The sequence below is a fragment of the Triplophysa rosa genome, linkage group LG8 (genome assembly GCF_024868665.1).
Source record: "Triplophysa rosa linkage group LG8, Trosa_1v2, whole genome shotgun sequence".
Lineage (NCBI taxonomy): Eukaryota > Metazoa > Chordata > Actinopteri > Cypriniformes > Nemacheilidae > Triplophysa > Triplophysa rosa.
In genome coordinates, this window is record NC_079897.1 from 18,046,933 (window position 1) to 18,062,244 (window position 15,312).

A 15,312-nucleotide genomic window follows, 5' to 3' on the forward strand; every position below is an offset into this window, starting at 1 on the left:
AGCCCCTCCTCGCTTCATCCGGTTGCTCAGCCCACGATAGTTTCTCTTCCCATAATTCAGTGCGCTCTGGACTGAAAGTCTTCCGAGGACGTTCCATAAGGGCACAGTTAGGTAGGCCAGGCCTTAGCTTTTATACAGCTCAAGTTGTTGTGAAATTGTTTGTCTGTTGTATGGGTTGTTTGAAAGTTTAATGCGTACTCTAATGTGAAATTTACTCAGTAACAGTCTTTATGTTACGACAAAAGGTTCATTTAAACTGGTTAGCTAGCGAGCTAGCAAACAAGCTGCTTAAACCGGTTACATCAAGGTTATGTTACTGAATCCGACATGACATTCATATTAAACCAAAAATAACGTTGTTTTTCACGAACACAGATCACTAAAACCTAAGCTTACCGGAAGTTTAAAAAATATTGCATTTTGGGAGATAACAGTTAGCATTTTCAATTTAACATTATTCGGGACTCGTATGATGAGGAAGGTTCTGACTGGCACCAAGCCCAAACTAATGAGAATGTGAGAGATGTGTGTTACTTACAGAGCTCTAGTTTATTTTGATAGGTAACGTTAACTTTGACTATAATGTCGAAGGCACCCGAGGCAGTTACAGCACGACTGTGTTATTATATTGCTCGGATACTATTTTTGATGTGATATTGTTTACTCTATGATGTGCAGACGCGTTATAACGGACTGAAAATGGCTGATGTTATTGAGGAGAAGATCAAGAACTATAAAACGGCTCCATTTGATGCCCGTTTCCCAAATACCAACCAGACACGAAACTGTTTCCAGAATTACCTTGGTAAGTAAAGTGAAAGTAAGTTATATGACCATATCTCAACACAGAATTGTGACAACGATTAAACTTTTATAATGCCAAAAGTAGTTTTGTTATCCATAAGGCAAATATGTTGAGATGTAGAGCCGTGTGAGTGTTTTACATGCAGGACTAGACAAAATATGTTCAGCAGATGTTTTTTCAAGAAAAAGGAAAAATGTATATACAGATTCATAATAAAGTTCCCATGAAAGAAGAACCTAGGTTTGCTTGACCGTAGAGCAGGGTTGTGTTTGTAGTAAATGTCCAGTGCTCTGTGGCAAGAAACTCTTTGCATCAATGATGCCTCTGTCATACTGTAGTTTTTGTTTTGTTTCTAAAGCCCTATTAGCACGGGATTAGTATTACCTGAGGACCTCTAGTCATTTGTAATAATTTGTAAGGTTGTCTGTGATCTTAATCCCGTGCGAACCGCCCATGTCTGTAATTTGTAAAGTAAAAATTCCCCCGCAAATTACTTGCCCTATTTTGACGAACACCGAGGTCCTGTGATAATATTAGTCCCGTGCGAATCGGCATCTCTGTGATTTGGCGGGCTCATATATCATTTTTCGAGGTTTTATCCACCGGTTGCGAATAATGGAGGCTGTGTGAAGTGTTTTGATATTATTTTGAGTGCTGGGTCATATCCATACCTGCCAACACTGTCGTTTTGGCCGGGAGTCTCCCGGTTAGTTATTTCTCATGGAAACTAGGGATGGGCGATATGGCCCTAAAACTCTATCACGATAATTCCTGGTATTTCTTGCGATAACGATAAAAATGACGATATATCCATAACGCCATCCACCGCTGTTTTTTGCATCAAGTGATAGTAGCTGCATGTAGTCTAGACCCTCAGAAAAACAAATATTATCAAAAAGTAAAACTTACCCCAAATCAAACAGCTCCTAAAATAAACCTACAGTATTTTTGTAAATATAAAATATAATAGTGAGATTCGACTTCAAAAGGTTGTAGTAAAGAAAAGTAAAATGAACTAAAGCTCAAACACATCATGTCATACCTAAAACTGTATATATTCTATTGTTGGGTGGAAACGATCGATCGCATCACGCTGTCAATCACTCTCTCTTGAACTGTGTGAACCTTCTCTTCTCACAGCAACATACACTGAATCTATCTATGACTCGCGCTACAGAAAGAGAACAGAAAAATGCGGATAAAAGAAATCTAATTAAATAATCCATGCTTTTATACGCTCATAAACGTATTTAAAATAACGTAATACAAACTCGCATTTGTACTGTATGTAAACAGGCAGCAGTGCTGTGCGCGCTGTGTCGCTATGAAAGCACATGTGGGCGCGAGCTGCGCACTGGACGCTCCGTTCATCCTGTATATAACAGGCAAGAAATCATATTAAACAATTTGCGCACGCGCGCATAACATCTAACGAATGTTTAAATAAATACTTTTAGCCAAACTAAATATTGTGGTGTAACGCATTGTGACTATCAACGACTACTTAACAAACAAATTAAATAAAATGAAAGTGAAACTAAACATGAACTCGGCTGCATCTACAGTGCCAACCTAAACGAGATTTAGAGATCGTCTTTTAGTGCAAACTCTTTCTCAGCTTCACGTCCGCCCTCCGCTATACCCGTTTTCGCTTCACATATGAGCTGTGAATGGGTCTCACAAAGAAATACGTCATCAACTAGAATTTATCGTTTATATCGCGGGAAGACTAATTCCTATCGTGTGGGGAATTTCTACCGGTATATCGCAAACGATATAATATCGCCCATCCCTAATGGAAACTATCGTAACATTTGAGACTGTACCTGTATATGACCGTACCTGTCAGCATTTGAGACCCGCGAACCGGACAGATCACCGCAATCGCGGGTCTCATGCTGACAGGTCAAAATACGGTCATATATGATTATACACCATACAACCATAGGCTATACAAACTATATGCAAAGCCTTGCCATCATATCTGGGAGATAAGTCCGTAAATTTGAGTAAAATCACAGGCGTCACTTATCCCGTGCGAATGCGGCACATGAAATACAGATGTGGGCAGGTAATTTCTAAATCACAGATAATACTAATCCCGTGCGAATAGGGATTAAAGCACTGTTTCTCTTTCTCAGACTTTCACAGGTGTAATAAGGCTCTGTCAAGCAAAGGGCAGGAAATCACTCCCTGTGAATGGTATCAGAGAGTCTACAAGAGTCTGTGCCCTATGAGCTGGGTAAGACTGCTGTAATCCTGTATTTGTGTGAGACACATTTAATCGTTAAAATTGCAACATGCAATCAAAATCGATTTTAATGCACATGTCTGTTACCTGTGAGACCATCCATATGCTAGTGCATCTGGTATTTTATAGAGCCTTACTAGACCAAATTATAAAACCGTTTTTACTTGCTCTTTGTCTGTGATGAGAATGTCCCATTTACTGTTGACTATAAATGCAGACATTAGCTCATCAGTGCATAACTGTAAGCAAACACACAGTGGACATTAGGACTTCAACATCCTTTAAGATGACAATGGGCTTCTATAGTGACCCCTGGATCTTTAAAAATGAGCAAAAGTTACTTTTTCACTCTCTGATTCTGGCATTAGTCATCTAAACTGGGGACAATTTGTGCTAGTAGTAATATATTGCGGACTATGCCCAATGTTTTGTTTATTGCACATTCTTTTTTATTGTCACCCAAGCAGCATGTTGCCAGACATAAGTATCACATTTCTGACCTGATCTCTGTCATTAAAGATGTTCTCATTGATTATGTGTGACACTACCTGACCTTTAGATGTTTAGTAACCTAGTAATCCAAAATGTATTTTCATTTATGCAGTTTAATTTGTATACCAATTTTGACCAGCAGAGGTCTCCAAGTGTATCCCAATTACTTCTCTTTTATATTCCAACATAGACACAATCATCATATCTTATGACAAAAAGAAAGGTGAAGGTTTGCTGCAATATGTCTAACATGCGGTGTCTTACCATTTCTCCGCTCCTTTTTTTCAGGTTGAGAGATGGGATACACAGATTGAGGAAGGAAGCTTTCCTGGAAAGATCTAAATGATCGCTGTAACCCACAACCCATGAACCCTCTGTTTTGTAGAGTACCACATAATATATTATTCTGTCTTGATGTCTTAGTTATTGGTCTGCAGTCTGAAGAATAAAAGGTCATTCAGAGTGGCATATGACCTCCTAAACTTTATTTGAGGTCATAACATATTCTGTGTCACTCTACATCTAACATTTTTGCAGTTCGCAAAATAAAGACTCTCAATTTCAACTAATGTTGTTTTTTTGTTGTATGATTGCAACATACGCTGGTTTTACAGCTACTAGAAGTCAAGGGTGCAACAAATCTGACTTATAAAAATGTAATTTTAGTCTTTTATTTGTGGAGAACAGCAGGTTTAATGTTTTTTGTTTTTTTAGGTAGATGTGCTTCAATGAGTGACATTCAGTTGCTAATTGATTATGCTGTTGACCATTGTGCTTTACAGGCAGCAGGTGGCAGTAAAGTAACATTTTTCACCCATGTGAATTAGTGATGGGAAGTTAGAGTCATTTTTGCGATTCGGATGTTTGAATCTCGTTCAGCAAAATGAACGAATCTTTTTTCGAGTCATTTCGTTCATTTGAGCAGAGTTAAATTAATGTTGCATGTTAATAGCCAAATTACCCCATAACGTTTATTTATGCTAGTTTTGATCAGATATATAATAAGAAATAACTTATATTGTAGTTAGGGACAAGTTATGAGAAACAGTTATTTAATTATTTCCTAACAGCATTTCTGCAAAGTTATGTATTTATAATTCATTAACAATTTTGGGTCACTCAGGTATGCAATAAGGTTTACAGGTTGTTGTTTTTTACTAAAAAGTCTCATGCAGTTTGCAAAGTATATAATAATAGGCTATTGAAATCATTTAAATGTGCAATTATTTAATAAGAGATCACTTGTGTTTTTTACTAAAACGTCTCGTGCAGTTTGCAAAGTATATAATAATAGGCTATTGAAATCATTTAAATGTGCAATTATTTAATAAGAGATCACTTGTGTAATATATGCATTAGACATAAACACTGACTTTACTAGTGTTGCTTATGTTTATATTTTGCCAGCACAGTTCTTATGCAAAATAAGAGTTATTAAGATAAATTAAAAACACATGCAGAAATCCACAAGAAACATATACTGACAGAAAAAAGAACAGAACGGTACGTTTTAGAGAAGATGTTTATTGCACATATCTTTTGATCATTTTATATTTCTTCCTATAATACAACATATAACACGTACATCATGCATTTGACTGATAATCCGGGAAGTGGTCACGTAACGTTAAAGACTCGGACTCGAAGACTCCGGTACAGGCTGCAGCTTTGCCTGCGGAGCTACCATATGACGAAAGAACAAAAGGGCTCGGACCCGATGACTCGGGAGACGAACTAATCATTCCTCTTTCCGGTATATAAGAACGAAAGGACTCGGACCCGATGACTCGAGAGACACACTAATCATTTCTCTTTCCGGTATGAAAGAACGAAAGGACTCGGACCCGATGACTCGAGAGACGAACTTCATTACTGTTTCTGGTACAATGTTGCACATGCGCGGTCAACACAAAATGAACGAATCACTCGCTGAGACACTCGTTACTCCCGGGTCATTTTAAAGATTCGTTCAAAAAGAACGAATCGTTCATGAACGACCCATCACTAATGTGAATAACATTATTCAAGGTTAACAGTAGGATTACAGTAGGGGAAAGGCAGTTGCTCAGTGGAACCTATACATTTATTTTTATATATAATTTGTCTTATGCAAAACCTGAGTGAGAAAGTTCAGGGTTTTTTTTTTGTTCAGGTCATTCAACATTCTGCAGTTAAGTGTCTTAACCAAAGGAAGTGTAGTAATCAGGATGTGTATAGGTCACAGCACAGTTGTTGTCATTGAAGATGTAGTGACACTAATCTGATGTGTAGAAAGACTTGGCTTTGTTACTCTAACATAGTAAAGTTTAAACACCTGCTAACTAAAACAGAAAAAAACAAACTACGAAATCTCTATACATCAGTATTATCAGTTTGGTTGAACACTGAAGATAATGCCACTCAATTCATTAATATTTATTTAATTGCCTGTGAAAGTATGTTGTAATTCACAGTTCTTATTCTTGCAAGAAGTGAAATGGTTGCCACACTTACCAGAAGTAAGAATAAAATAAAATGACACCACAATGGCAGACAGCTCATATCTGTTCTCAGAATCTGTTTCGTTCATCTGAGTTCCTGTTGCCTGTGTGCATGAGTTTAAATACATGCAGCAAGAACACAAACGCAGTTATAAAACCAATTTAAAAACAACTTTTCAATCAATTATAATATGAACCATGGTCAGATTGTGATGTACTTACAAATGTCTTTGTCTGCCTGAGGGCAAGTTAGATTTGTGCTAACATTCATCATATTTCATATATCCAAATCAGTTAGGCCTATTTGTGAGCAAAGAGTCACAGCTGATGTGTGCATTCAGCATGTGAATTAGTTTATAATGCACCATTCACACGTTTATGAAATTTTTGTTTTATCAGTAGATCTCAAGAACCAGCAAACCCCGCAAATAGTCCAAGCTCGAAAGAGAGGGCTATTTGTTTACAAACAAAAAGACGTCAGACTCTCACAGAAACACTCACATGACAACAATAACACGTTTCAATGTATCAAAGAGCGGGCTCGGCCTTTGGATGCCGCTGAATCCGGTGGGACGCTGAGTGAGAGGAACAATGCACGATTCTTTGATCCTGTCTGCTCTGGTGAAGAACGCCAAACAAGGTAACTAGTTAACAAAGAATCTTAAATGTGTCTCAAAATCTCGCAACGGTCTGATACTCGGCTAACAATCATGAAAGAGTTCTAGCGAATGCCTTAGAGATGAACTTCTCTTTACGTATCCCGTGAGTCAGATATTACTGAAATTGGGGAGAAAGACTGTGACGAAAGACAAGTGCAACGTGCTGGTGCTCGTGTCCCACTCTCTCATAAAACAACGAGTGAGGAGGTGTGAGTTTTAATATAAGTTTTCACCACACATTAAGGGATCATATAAGCGCCGCACGTCTGCTTGAAAAACGCACTCTGCAAACCTGAACGTAAATATATATATATTTTTCTGGACAATATATTGCTACATATTTATTAATAATGTGTTAAATATATGCAATATTGAATATAAATATAGCTGTAGATGATCATTAATATATCTATAATAATAAAAACGTTTTTTTGACTTAATAAATTATGATATATTTTAAATGTGACCCTGGACAACAAAACCAGTCTTATGGGTCAATTTTTCGAAATTGAGATTTTTACATAATCTGAAAGCTGAATAAATAAACTTTCTATAGATACAGTATATGAGTTGTTAAAATAGGACAATATCTGGCTGAGATACAACCGTTTAAAACTCTGGAATCTGAGAGCGCAAAAAATCAAAATATTGAGAAAATTGCCTTTGAAGTTGTTAATCAGGGGCACTGTGGCAGACCATCCACTCACAAAAATAAAGTTTTTATATATTTAAGGTAGGAAATTTACAAAATATCTTCATGGAACATGATCTTTACTTAATATCCTAATGATTTTTGGCATAAAAGAAAAATCAATCATTTTGACCCACACAATGTATTTTTGTCTTTTACTAAAAATGTTCCCGTGCTACTTAAGACTGGTTTTGTGATCCAGGGTCACAAATAAGTTATTAGGAGAGCAAAAAGAAGCTAAACAAGCTTGATTGGATGATTTTGAGAGGGAGGGTCTTGAGTCGACAGAGATCTGTCACTTGTATGTTGACTTCCACATTCACTCTGCGGTTTGCTTTGCAAAATACTGATGCTTAACTGACATCTCAACCAGACAGACATCTTAACCAGACAGACATCCGTTGCAGGAAATTCACTATGTGGTGGTTGTTTCTGAATAATTAAGTGTCTTTTCATCAGAATACACATTTTCATCCTTTTTAGAGACATTTCCAAATTTGGATGAGTGAGTTTTGTTTGAACTAAATAAGTTAGAAGAGGAAGAGCAAAGGACCGCTGCCTCATTCGCAACTTGCTTTTGCAACATAAAGCAAGATGGAGAAGATGAAAGATGGTAAAAAGGTACTGTATCTTTTCCATTTTATACAAAGCAAGTGATGACCTTTAACTTGCTCTCATATAATGTATTAGAAAAGGCTTTATCTTCTGTACCATGAGATGCATGAATCAATTACAACACAGACATTTTCAAGCTTATTTTCTATACCAATTACTTAGAAAAACAGTTGTGGGTGTTGTTTCTATATGTTTGGGCAACTGGTTTTCATACAAAGAGCATAGAATTGATCAGTTTTTAACTTGTGGTGGTTATTATGTGTTAATAAAATATTGGTAAAATACAGAAGCTTTTTTCAAGGGCAATGTTGAAGTTATATTAAAATACTTTTTTATTGTTTTGCATGAACACACTCAGCATCTATCTATCTTAACTTGTGTCTGTTTATGCCATTAAAGTTCAATTGAGTTAATTCAGTACTGAAATGCTCTTCATTGAGTGAAGAGATGAGGAGAAGCGACTGTTTAGAGCAGGGGTCATGGCATGTCCAAACTTGAGCATAATATGAAAAGCATCCTTACCAGTTGTTACTTGTTTGAGAATAGACTAAATGGAAAATTCCCAGTTCAAGTGTGCCACATATGTTATATACATTCATACTATGTAGATAAAAAACACTCTACATGTGAATTAAATACATTACTGTGGTTATTTAACATGCGTTGAATGACAAATGTCACAGCTGGGGCTAAAATACAGTGATGGATCAATGTTAAATATATTTTTAATTTATAAACATTTTTGTCCTCATTCACATGTCACACATACAGTACACACATCCATATACTTGGCCACTCCTCTAGCCATCAGTCTCTGTGTCTTGTGTGCGTACGTGATTATGTGTGGGTTTGTTTTTATACAACATCAGACCTGTCTATACAAGCAGAACTTCATAATGATGTGAGGCTTGTGTACTGACATTTGCCAAATGTTAAATGTTAGAGAGAACTGACCTAAAATGTGGTAAGCTTAGCCAATGTTTAGGTAGTTTAACACAAAACTCAGGAGAGGAATGGATAATATAATGCGAGCAACCAGACAGTTTCAGTACTTCTTTTACGGAAAATATACACTGGGAAAAACAACATTGTGAAATATTGTGTAATTATGAAACATAACACTGCATAAAAGAAGAGGAAATGTGTCTGATTGTGTCATACGACAGACGATTAGTTTTAACATGTTGTGTGTTCCAGCCCTAGAAATCAACCCTGTGACATTAGCATTGTTAGCATCATGCTCTGTTACAGAAACACTGTAGTCCTATGTGTGTACTGTGTACTTTGCTTCCTAAAAGAGTTTCAGTGATATTTCTGCATGTCTCAGTATTGCTATGTACTGTATGTGTGTTTCTTCCTGTTTTTAGGGGAAGCAGGTTACGTGTTTCCTCGTGTACTGTGTGTCGACAGCTGTCATCGGCTCGCTGCAGTTTGGCTACAACACAGGAGTCATCAATGCACCTGATGAGGTAGGCTAAATGCTTGATGCAGAAGAAACACAATAACTATTTAACACTTAATCTAATATTTACATCTGTCTTTCTCTCCCTAGAAAGTAAAGAACTTCTTCAGAAATGTGACACTGGTTCGTACCGGAGAGCCCATGCATGCCTCTACCGTCACAACAGTGTGGAGTATTGCCGTATCTATCTTTAGCGTCGGAGGCATGATCGGCTCTCTCTGTGTAGGTGCTCTGGTTAACAAGCTTGGGAGGTGAGAAAATCTTTGTTATTTGAAGAACCGAAAAAAAGAAGTCAATTTAAGTGTTATTCGTTTTATTTTCATCTCCTTACAGACGGAAGTCCATGCTGGTGTCCAACATCCTGGCTGTGATTGGTGGAGGGCTGATGGGATTTTCCAACATGTGCAACTCCCATGAGATGATGATATTGGGCCGTCTGGTGATCGGTGTGTTCTGTGGTCTGTGTACAGGGTTGACGCCCATGTACGTGGGTGAAATTGCTCCAACAGCACTGCGAGGGGCCTTTGGTACCCTTCACCAGCTTGGGGTGGTCATCGGCATCTTGGTGGCACAGGTTGGACACGTTGGATGGTTCCGACTATAAATGATATTTTAATTCAACTTTTTATTTAAAATATCAGTTGTAATCGGTATTTTAGTTCAATTCGAGAAATGCATGAATCACTTTCTTTAGTGGTGTTACACTGTGTTATGTACAGTAATAATGCTTTGATTCTGACTTCAGTTCATTTGACATTATCAAATGTACATTTATGTTCCATGTGTCATTTAAATAAATGTTGACAAATGTGTAAAACAGGAAACACTAATACTGAAGTTGTTGTTAATAAGTATTTTTTGTGAATTATACTGTAGATCTTTGGTTTGGAGTCATTGCTGGGGTCTCAGGATTTGTGGCCATTGCTGCTGGCTTTGACCACCTTACCTGCAGTGCTGCAAAGTGTTCTGCTGATTTTCTGTCCAGAAAGCCCTCGCTACCTGCTTATCAATTTGAATAAAGAGGAAGAGGCACGCCAGGGTGAGCCCTTATTGGCTTGCTAAGCAATGATTTCTAGAAACATCACAAAAAAAAGAGAAAAAACACATTAGGCTCTCCAAAGCAACTACATTTAGTTGTTTTAACTGACCTCTCTTTCTTCGTCTTTCTCAGTGCTGACAAATCTTTGTGGGCATTCAGATGTGGAGGATGATATTCGGGAGATGAAGGAAGAGGCCATGAAGATGGCCATGGAGAAGAAGGTATCGATTCCAGAGCTGTTTCGCAAAGCCGCCTACCGACAACCCATTATCATTGCCATAATCCTACAGCTATCCCAGCAGCTGTCTGGTATCAACGCTGTGAGTCTTACACTTCACATTTCCCACAATTCCCCACGCCAGTGGCTTAAAAACATGAACTCTGATTTACACACTGCTTCAAATGTCTTTCATTAGCCTGATGTCATTTTATCAAGAGTTCATAAACTTCTATGACTAATCTAAAGACTGATGTTTTCTGTATTTTTTCAGGTGTTTTATTATTCAACAGCGATCTTTAGGAGTGCAGGTATCACTGGGCCTGTCTTTGTCACTATTGGGGCAGGAGCAGTCAACACTGTCTTCACCGTGGTTTCTGTGAGTGTCAAACTGCTTTCATAAGTGGATTTTAAATAATGGTTTACCCAGATATTTAAAAACTCAATTGTTCAGAAAGCATATCATTTTCATTCTTTCTTCTTGGAATTATAAGTGGATGACAATGACAATGAATGACAACCAGGAGCTGTCAACCTTAATGTGATAGTTCACCCAAAAATGAAAATTCTGTCATTTTTGTCATTTCAAACCTATATGACTTTCTTTTTTCTTCTGAACGCAAAAGAAGATATTTTGAACAATGTTGGTAAACGAACAACGGCGGTACCCATTCACGTCTATTGTAAAGACACAAAACCAATGCAACCAATGGGTATCACTGTTGTTCAGTTACCAACACAGATCAAAAATAACATAACAAACTGAAAAACCCATAAAACTGATCCATGCTACTCAGATGTCATATTCTAAGTTCATATTGTAATTAGGGCTGTCAAACGATTAATCGTGATTAATCGCATCCAGAATAAAAGTTTGTGTTTACATAATATATGCTGGTGTTCTGTGCATATTAATTTTGTATTATAAACACATACACATAAATGCATATATTTAAGAAAAATATAAAATATAACTATTAATACACTTTTATTTACAATTTCAATTATTGGTAAATATAAATGAATACATTTAAAATTTATAGACAAGTATGTGTATGTTTTGTCTTTATAAATACAAAATTAATATGCACAGTACACAGATATATATTATGTAAACACAAACCTTTATTTTGGATGCGATTAATCGGTCAATTGTTTTGATATTCCTGTTAATTCATTCAATCACCAGCTCTTTCTGGTGGAGCGAGCGGGCAGAAGAACCCTTCATATGATTGGACTGGCTGGAATGGCCTTCTGCGCTCTTCTCATGACCATCTCTCTTGGACTAGTGGTAAGTTTGGTGGTACTTTTCATTTTCCAGTCTTCTACACATGGTAAATGCTACATGATACATATGATATATTCATTAAATAGGGCTACATTTCAAACTACTGATCCTTTTAATAAAACTGTTATATATTGCTTATTAGAACCCTGCAAGACCAGCGGTGGAGACCGGACTGGTTCAGAATAGCACCGCCATACCAACATCATCTGAAGGAGTAAGTGTTCAATCTGACTGAAGCACAACTTACATTGATGTGAGTGTACCTTTACTTAACCATTTTTCTGAATGACCCCATGTGCCTTACAGGGAACTTCAGCAGTCAGCATTTTGGCCATTGCAGCAGTGTTTGGATTTGTGGCTAGTTTTGAAATGGGACCTGGACCAATCCCATGGTTCATAGTTGCAGAGTTATTTGCTCAGGGTCCACGGCCGGCAGCCATCGCTGTGGCTGGATGCTCCAACTGGACTGCCAACTTCCTTGTTGGACTGCTGTTCCCACAACTATTGGTAGGACCTTGTTACACAGAAACAGCACCAGAGAACACAACATTATATACCTCCTTCCTCACTTAAAATAAAAAATATAAAATAGTTCTCTGTTTTCTTAAATCCAAGACTGTTATGAAAATAAATGGATAGCAAATGGAGACTTTGTTTCTTCTTTCTCAGATTTGTCTTTTTTAGAGATTTCAGTGTCTGATAGTCTGCCCAATATCTAGTCATATCTGTAATCAAAGTCAGTATAAACTTTTCTAATGAATTATAAACAATTATACTCTTTATTATATTGTAAATAATTGTCTCAAATGTGTCTGTTTTTTAACCTAGCATCTGACCAATACAATTGTCCTCTGCTTGCTTTGCAGGAACTGTGTGGTCCGTATGTGTTCATCATATTTTTCATTCTCCTTATATTCTTCTTCGTCTTCACCTACTTCCGAGTTCCTGAGACCAAGGGACGGACCTTTGAAGACATTGCCAGTGGATTTGCCAATACCGCAGGTCCAAATGCTCTGAACTCTTCCTCTCCAGAGGGTGTATTCGCTCTATCTGTATCCCCATCATCAGAGAAGTTCCAGATGGCTGAATTGAGCGGACAGGAGACAGTAAAAAGTGGGACAAATCTATAGAAATTCCCAGGAGAAATAAACATATATGACACTGTAAATGGTCGAACGTGACCTACAGCAGTTAATAGAAAACGGAGACATTAAAGGCCATTACTGCAGATGAAATAGCTCAGAGTAGGAACATTACGTACAGTACAGGGTATTTACTCTGTGATGATGTTTCAGGGGTTGAAAAAATATTTGCAGCTACACAAAATCGATCTCATTACTGTTTCATTATTACTTGATAAATTATAGATTGATATTTGCACTGTTTTTAAACTGATAAATATATATATATATTAAATTAATGTTACTTACAAGCATGACAGATAGCAGCCATAAATCAAATTACTGCAATAAATATTTTCCTATCAGTATTTTAGAATTCCGAAAGACAAAGAGCTCAAGAGATCCTCAACAGGTTGGTTATTGCCCTATGATTTTGTCTATATGAACTTAAGCAAGTGTTGTTGTTATACCAGTTTATGTAGTTAATATGTGTTGCAGATGTCCAGCCGAATGAAGTATCTGTTTAAATGGTGTTGTTCATCTCTAAAATATTTTGCATGACATGCTATCATTCAGGATCATTGAAATAACACTACTGATGCAGGAACACATGACAGCCCAGCGATCACATGCATATATTCAGTATTGCTTTTTTTATTTTTTAATATTGCAGTTTGCTTATCAGGGGGGTTAAGAACATCAGTTTTTATTTTTGCTACTGTTTATAATACTGTATTGTATTACTACATTTTGTTACAGTGTTTTCTGTATTTAACATATTTATATATTTTTGTTATATTTATAGCTTTTATGATTTTGTAACCCATTTCAGAAGTGTTTAACTTGTTTTAAAAACAACGACCTAAATATATGTGTAATGATGACATGAGCATTTCATATTTATTTTTGGGAGAGAGAATGATTGATAAAGAACACATCCATTCCCATTAGTCATAATGTGATGTCACATCATGTGTTTGTGACTGTTTGCATCACAGGAACTCTGTGGATATGTTGATATAACTCTGACTTCAGTGTCATGACAAAACTTCCTGAAATTTATGTTCCACCCAATACATCATCCAACAAATATTGCTTTGTAATTCACAATAATGTGTTTTCAAGTTTTCTTACTATTCCCATTATTCTTACTGTTTATTTTATTTCTGGTGATCGTTCATTCGCAAAAATAATAACTACGTTTTAAAATATTTTCAAAAATCATGTTTTTATTCCAAGTAATGTCAATCAAACTGCAGCTGGGTTTTGATTAAATAGTAATAACTTAAAAAAACATGATTTTTGATAATTAAAAACTGAGTTATACAAAGTATTTGCAAATGAACTCTTCCACCCTCATTTGTTTTTAACCATGAATGATATAAAAATATGAATGTAATGTTTATGAAATTAGCTTCATTATTTCCTAATATTGTGCAATTTCTGTGTACATATTATCATATGATTTTTTTAACTATTTCACTAAATATTATTCAAAACGTGACATTGTATTTTGTTTTGCAGTGGTTAGTCACTTTGCATCCAGCAGATGGCAGTATTTTCAAAGCGATAATTGCAACTGTAACGCTATAGTTTTGGAGAATGGCAGCCTCCACATGCTGTCTATCTTGGAAGAGCATTGCATGTGCGTGTGGTTGAGAGAGAGATAGATATTAGAAATGAGAGGTGACCAAGGCCAAGGGAAAAACATTAAAAGTATGTTTAAGCAAAAACTACTGCTGAAAGGGAAAGCAAAAAAGAAATGACAGGAGCAGGTTTCCAAGCTTCTTGTACTGAGTGATGCATATTTCCAATCTGATTTGCTTTGCCTTTTCGGTACACCAAACCAGAGCATTCACCGAGTGTGACTTTGACTGTAAGAAAGTCTGTCTCCTGCATGTCTAGACACTTTTTTGGCAAAGTAGCCAAACTCGTGCTATGCTTTCCATCACGTTGCCCCATTTTAGTGGCTCGATTGCACTATTGCATCCATCTCTCTCTCTCTCTCTCTCTCTCTCTCTTATTTTCTCTTATTCTCTTCGTTCTGTGCTCACTGACTTTCAGTCATAATCATCATCATAAATAAATACTCCTCCCCCCTTAATCTGAGATAAAAAAGAGCGGACAGACTCCTCCTCCCCTCTCTCTCTCTCTCTCTCTCTCTCTCTCTCTCTCTCTCCCTCCCCCTCCCA

General features: G+C 36.8%; 2 protein-coding genes across 5 annotated transcripts; both read left to right on the forward strand.

The window, feature by feature from the left end:
* Positions 1-4,113, forward strand: LOC130558495 (cytochrome c oxidase subunit 6B1). The gene is made up of 4 exons (XM_057340936.1): positions 1-111; positions 679-805; positions 2,947-3,047; positions 3,837-4,113. The coding sequence occupies exons 2-4, from the start codon at positions 700-702 to the stop codon at positions 3,888-3,890; spliced, it is 261 nt and encodes an 86-aa protein (XP_057196919.1). The 5' UTR covers positions 1-111; positions 679-699; the 3' UTR covers positions 3,891-4,113.
* A 2,451-nt stretch (positions 4,114-6,564) lies between these two features.
* On the forward strand, positions 6,565-14,544 carry slc2a3b (solute carrier family 2 member 3b). 4 transcript variants are annotated; one of them, XM_057340865.1, is made up of 12 exons: positions 6,565-6,668; positions 7,862-7,999; positions 9,361-9,462; positions 9,546-9,706; positions 9,789-10,029; positions 10,332-10,494; positions 10,627-10,814; positions 10,986-11,090; positions 11,901-12,002; positions 12,142-12,213; positions 12,306-12,506; positions 12,866-14,544. In XM_057340865.1, the coding sequence occupies exons 2-12, from the start codon at positions 7,973-7,975 to the stop codon at positions 13,127-13,129; spliced, it is 1,626 nt and encodes a 541-aa protein (XP_057196848.1). In that variant the 5' UTR covers positions 6,565-6,668; positions 7,862-7,972; the 3' UTR covers positions 13,130-14,544. The 4 variants fall into 4 exon arrangements, with proteins under 4 accessions (XP_057196848.1, XP_057196847.1, XP_057196846.1 ...); XM_057340864.1 differs by lacking the exon at positions 6,565-6,668 and adding an exon at positions 6,877-6,985; XM_057340863.1 differs by lacking the exon at positions 6,565-6,668 and having other exon boundaries at positions 7,696-7,999.
* The last annotated feature ends 768 nt before the right edge of the window (positions 14,545-15,312 follow it).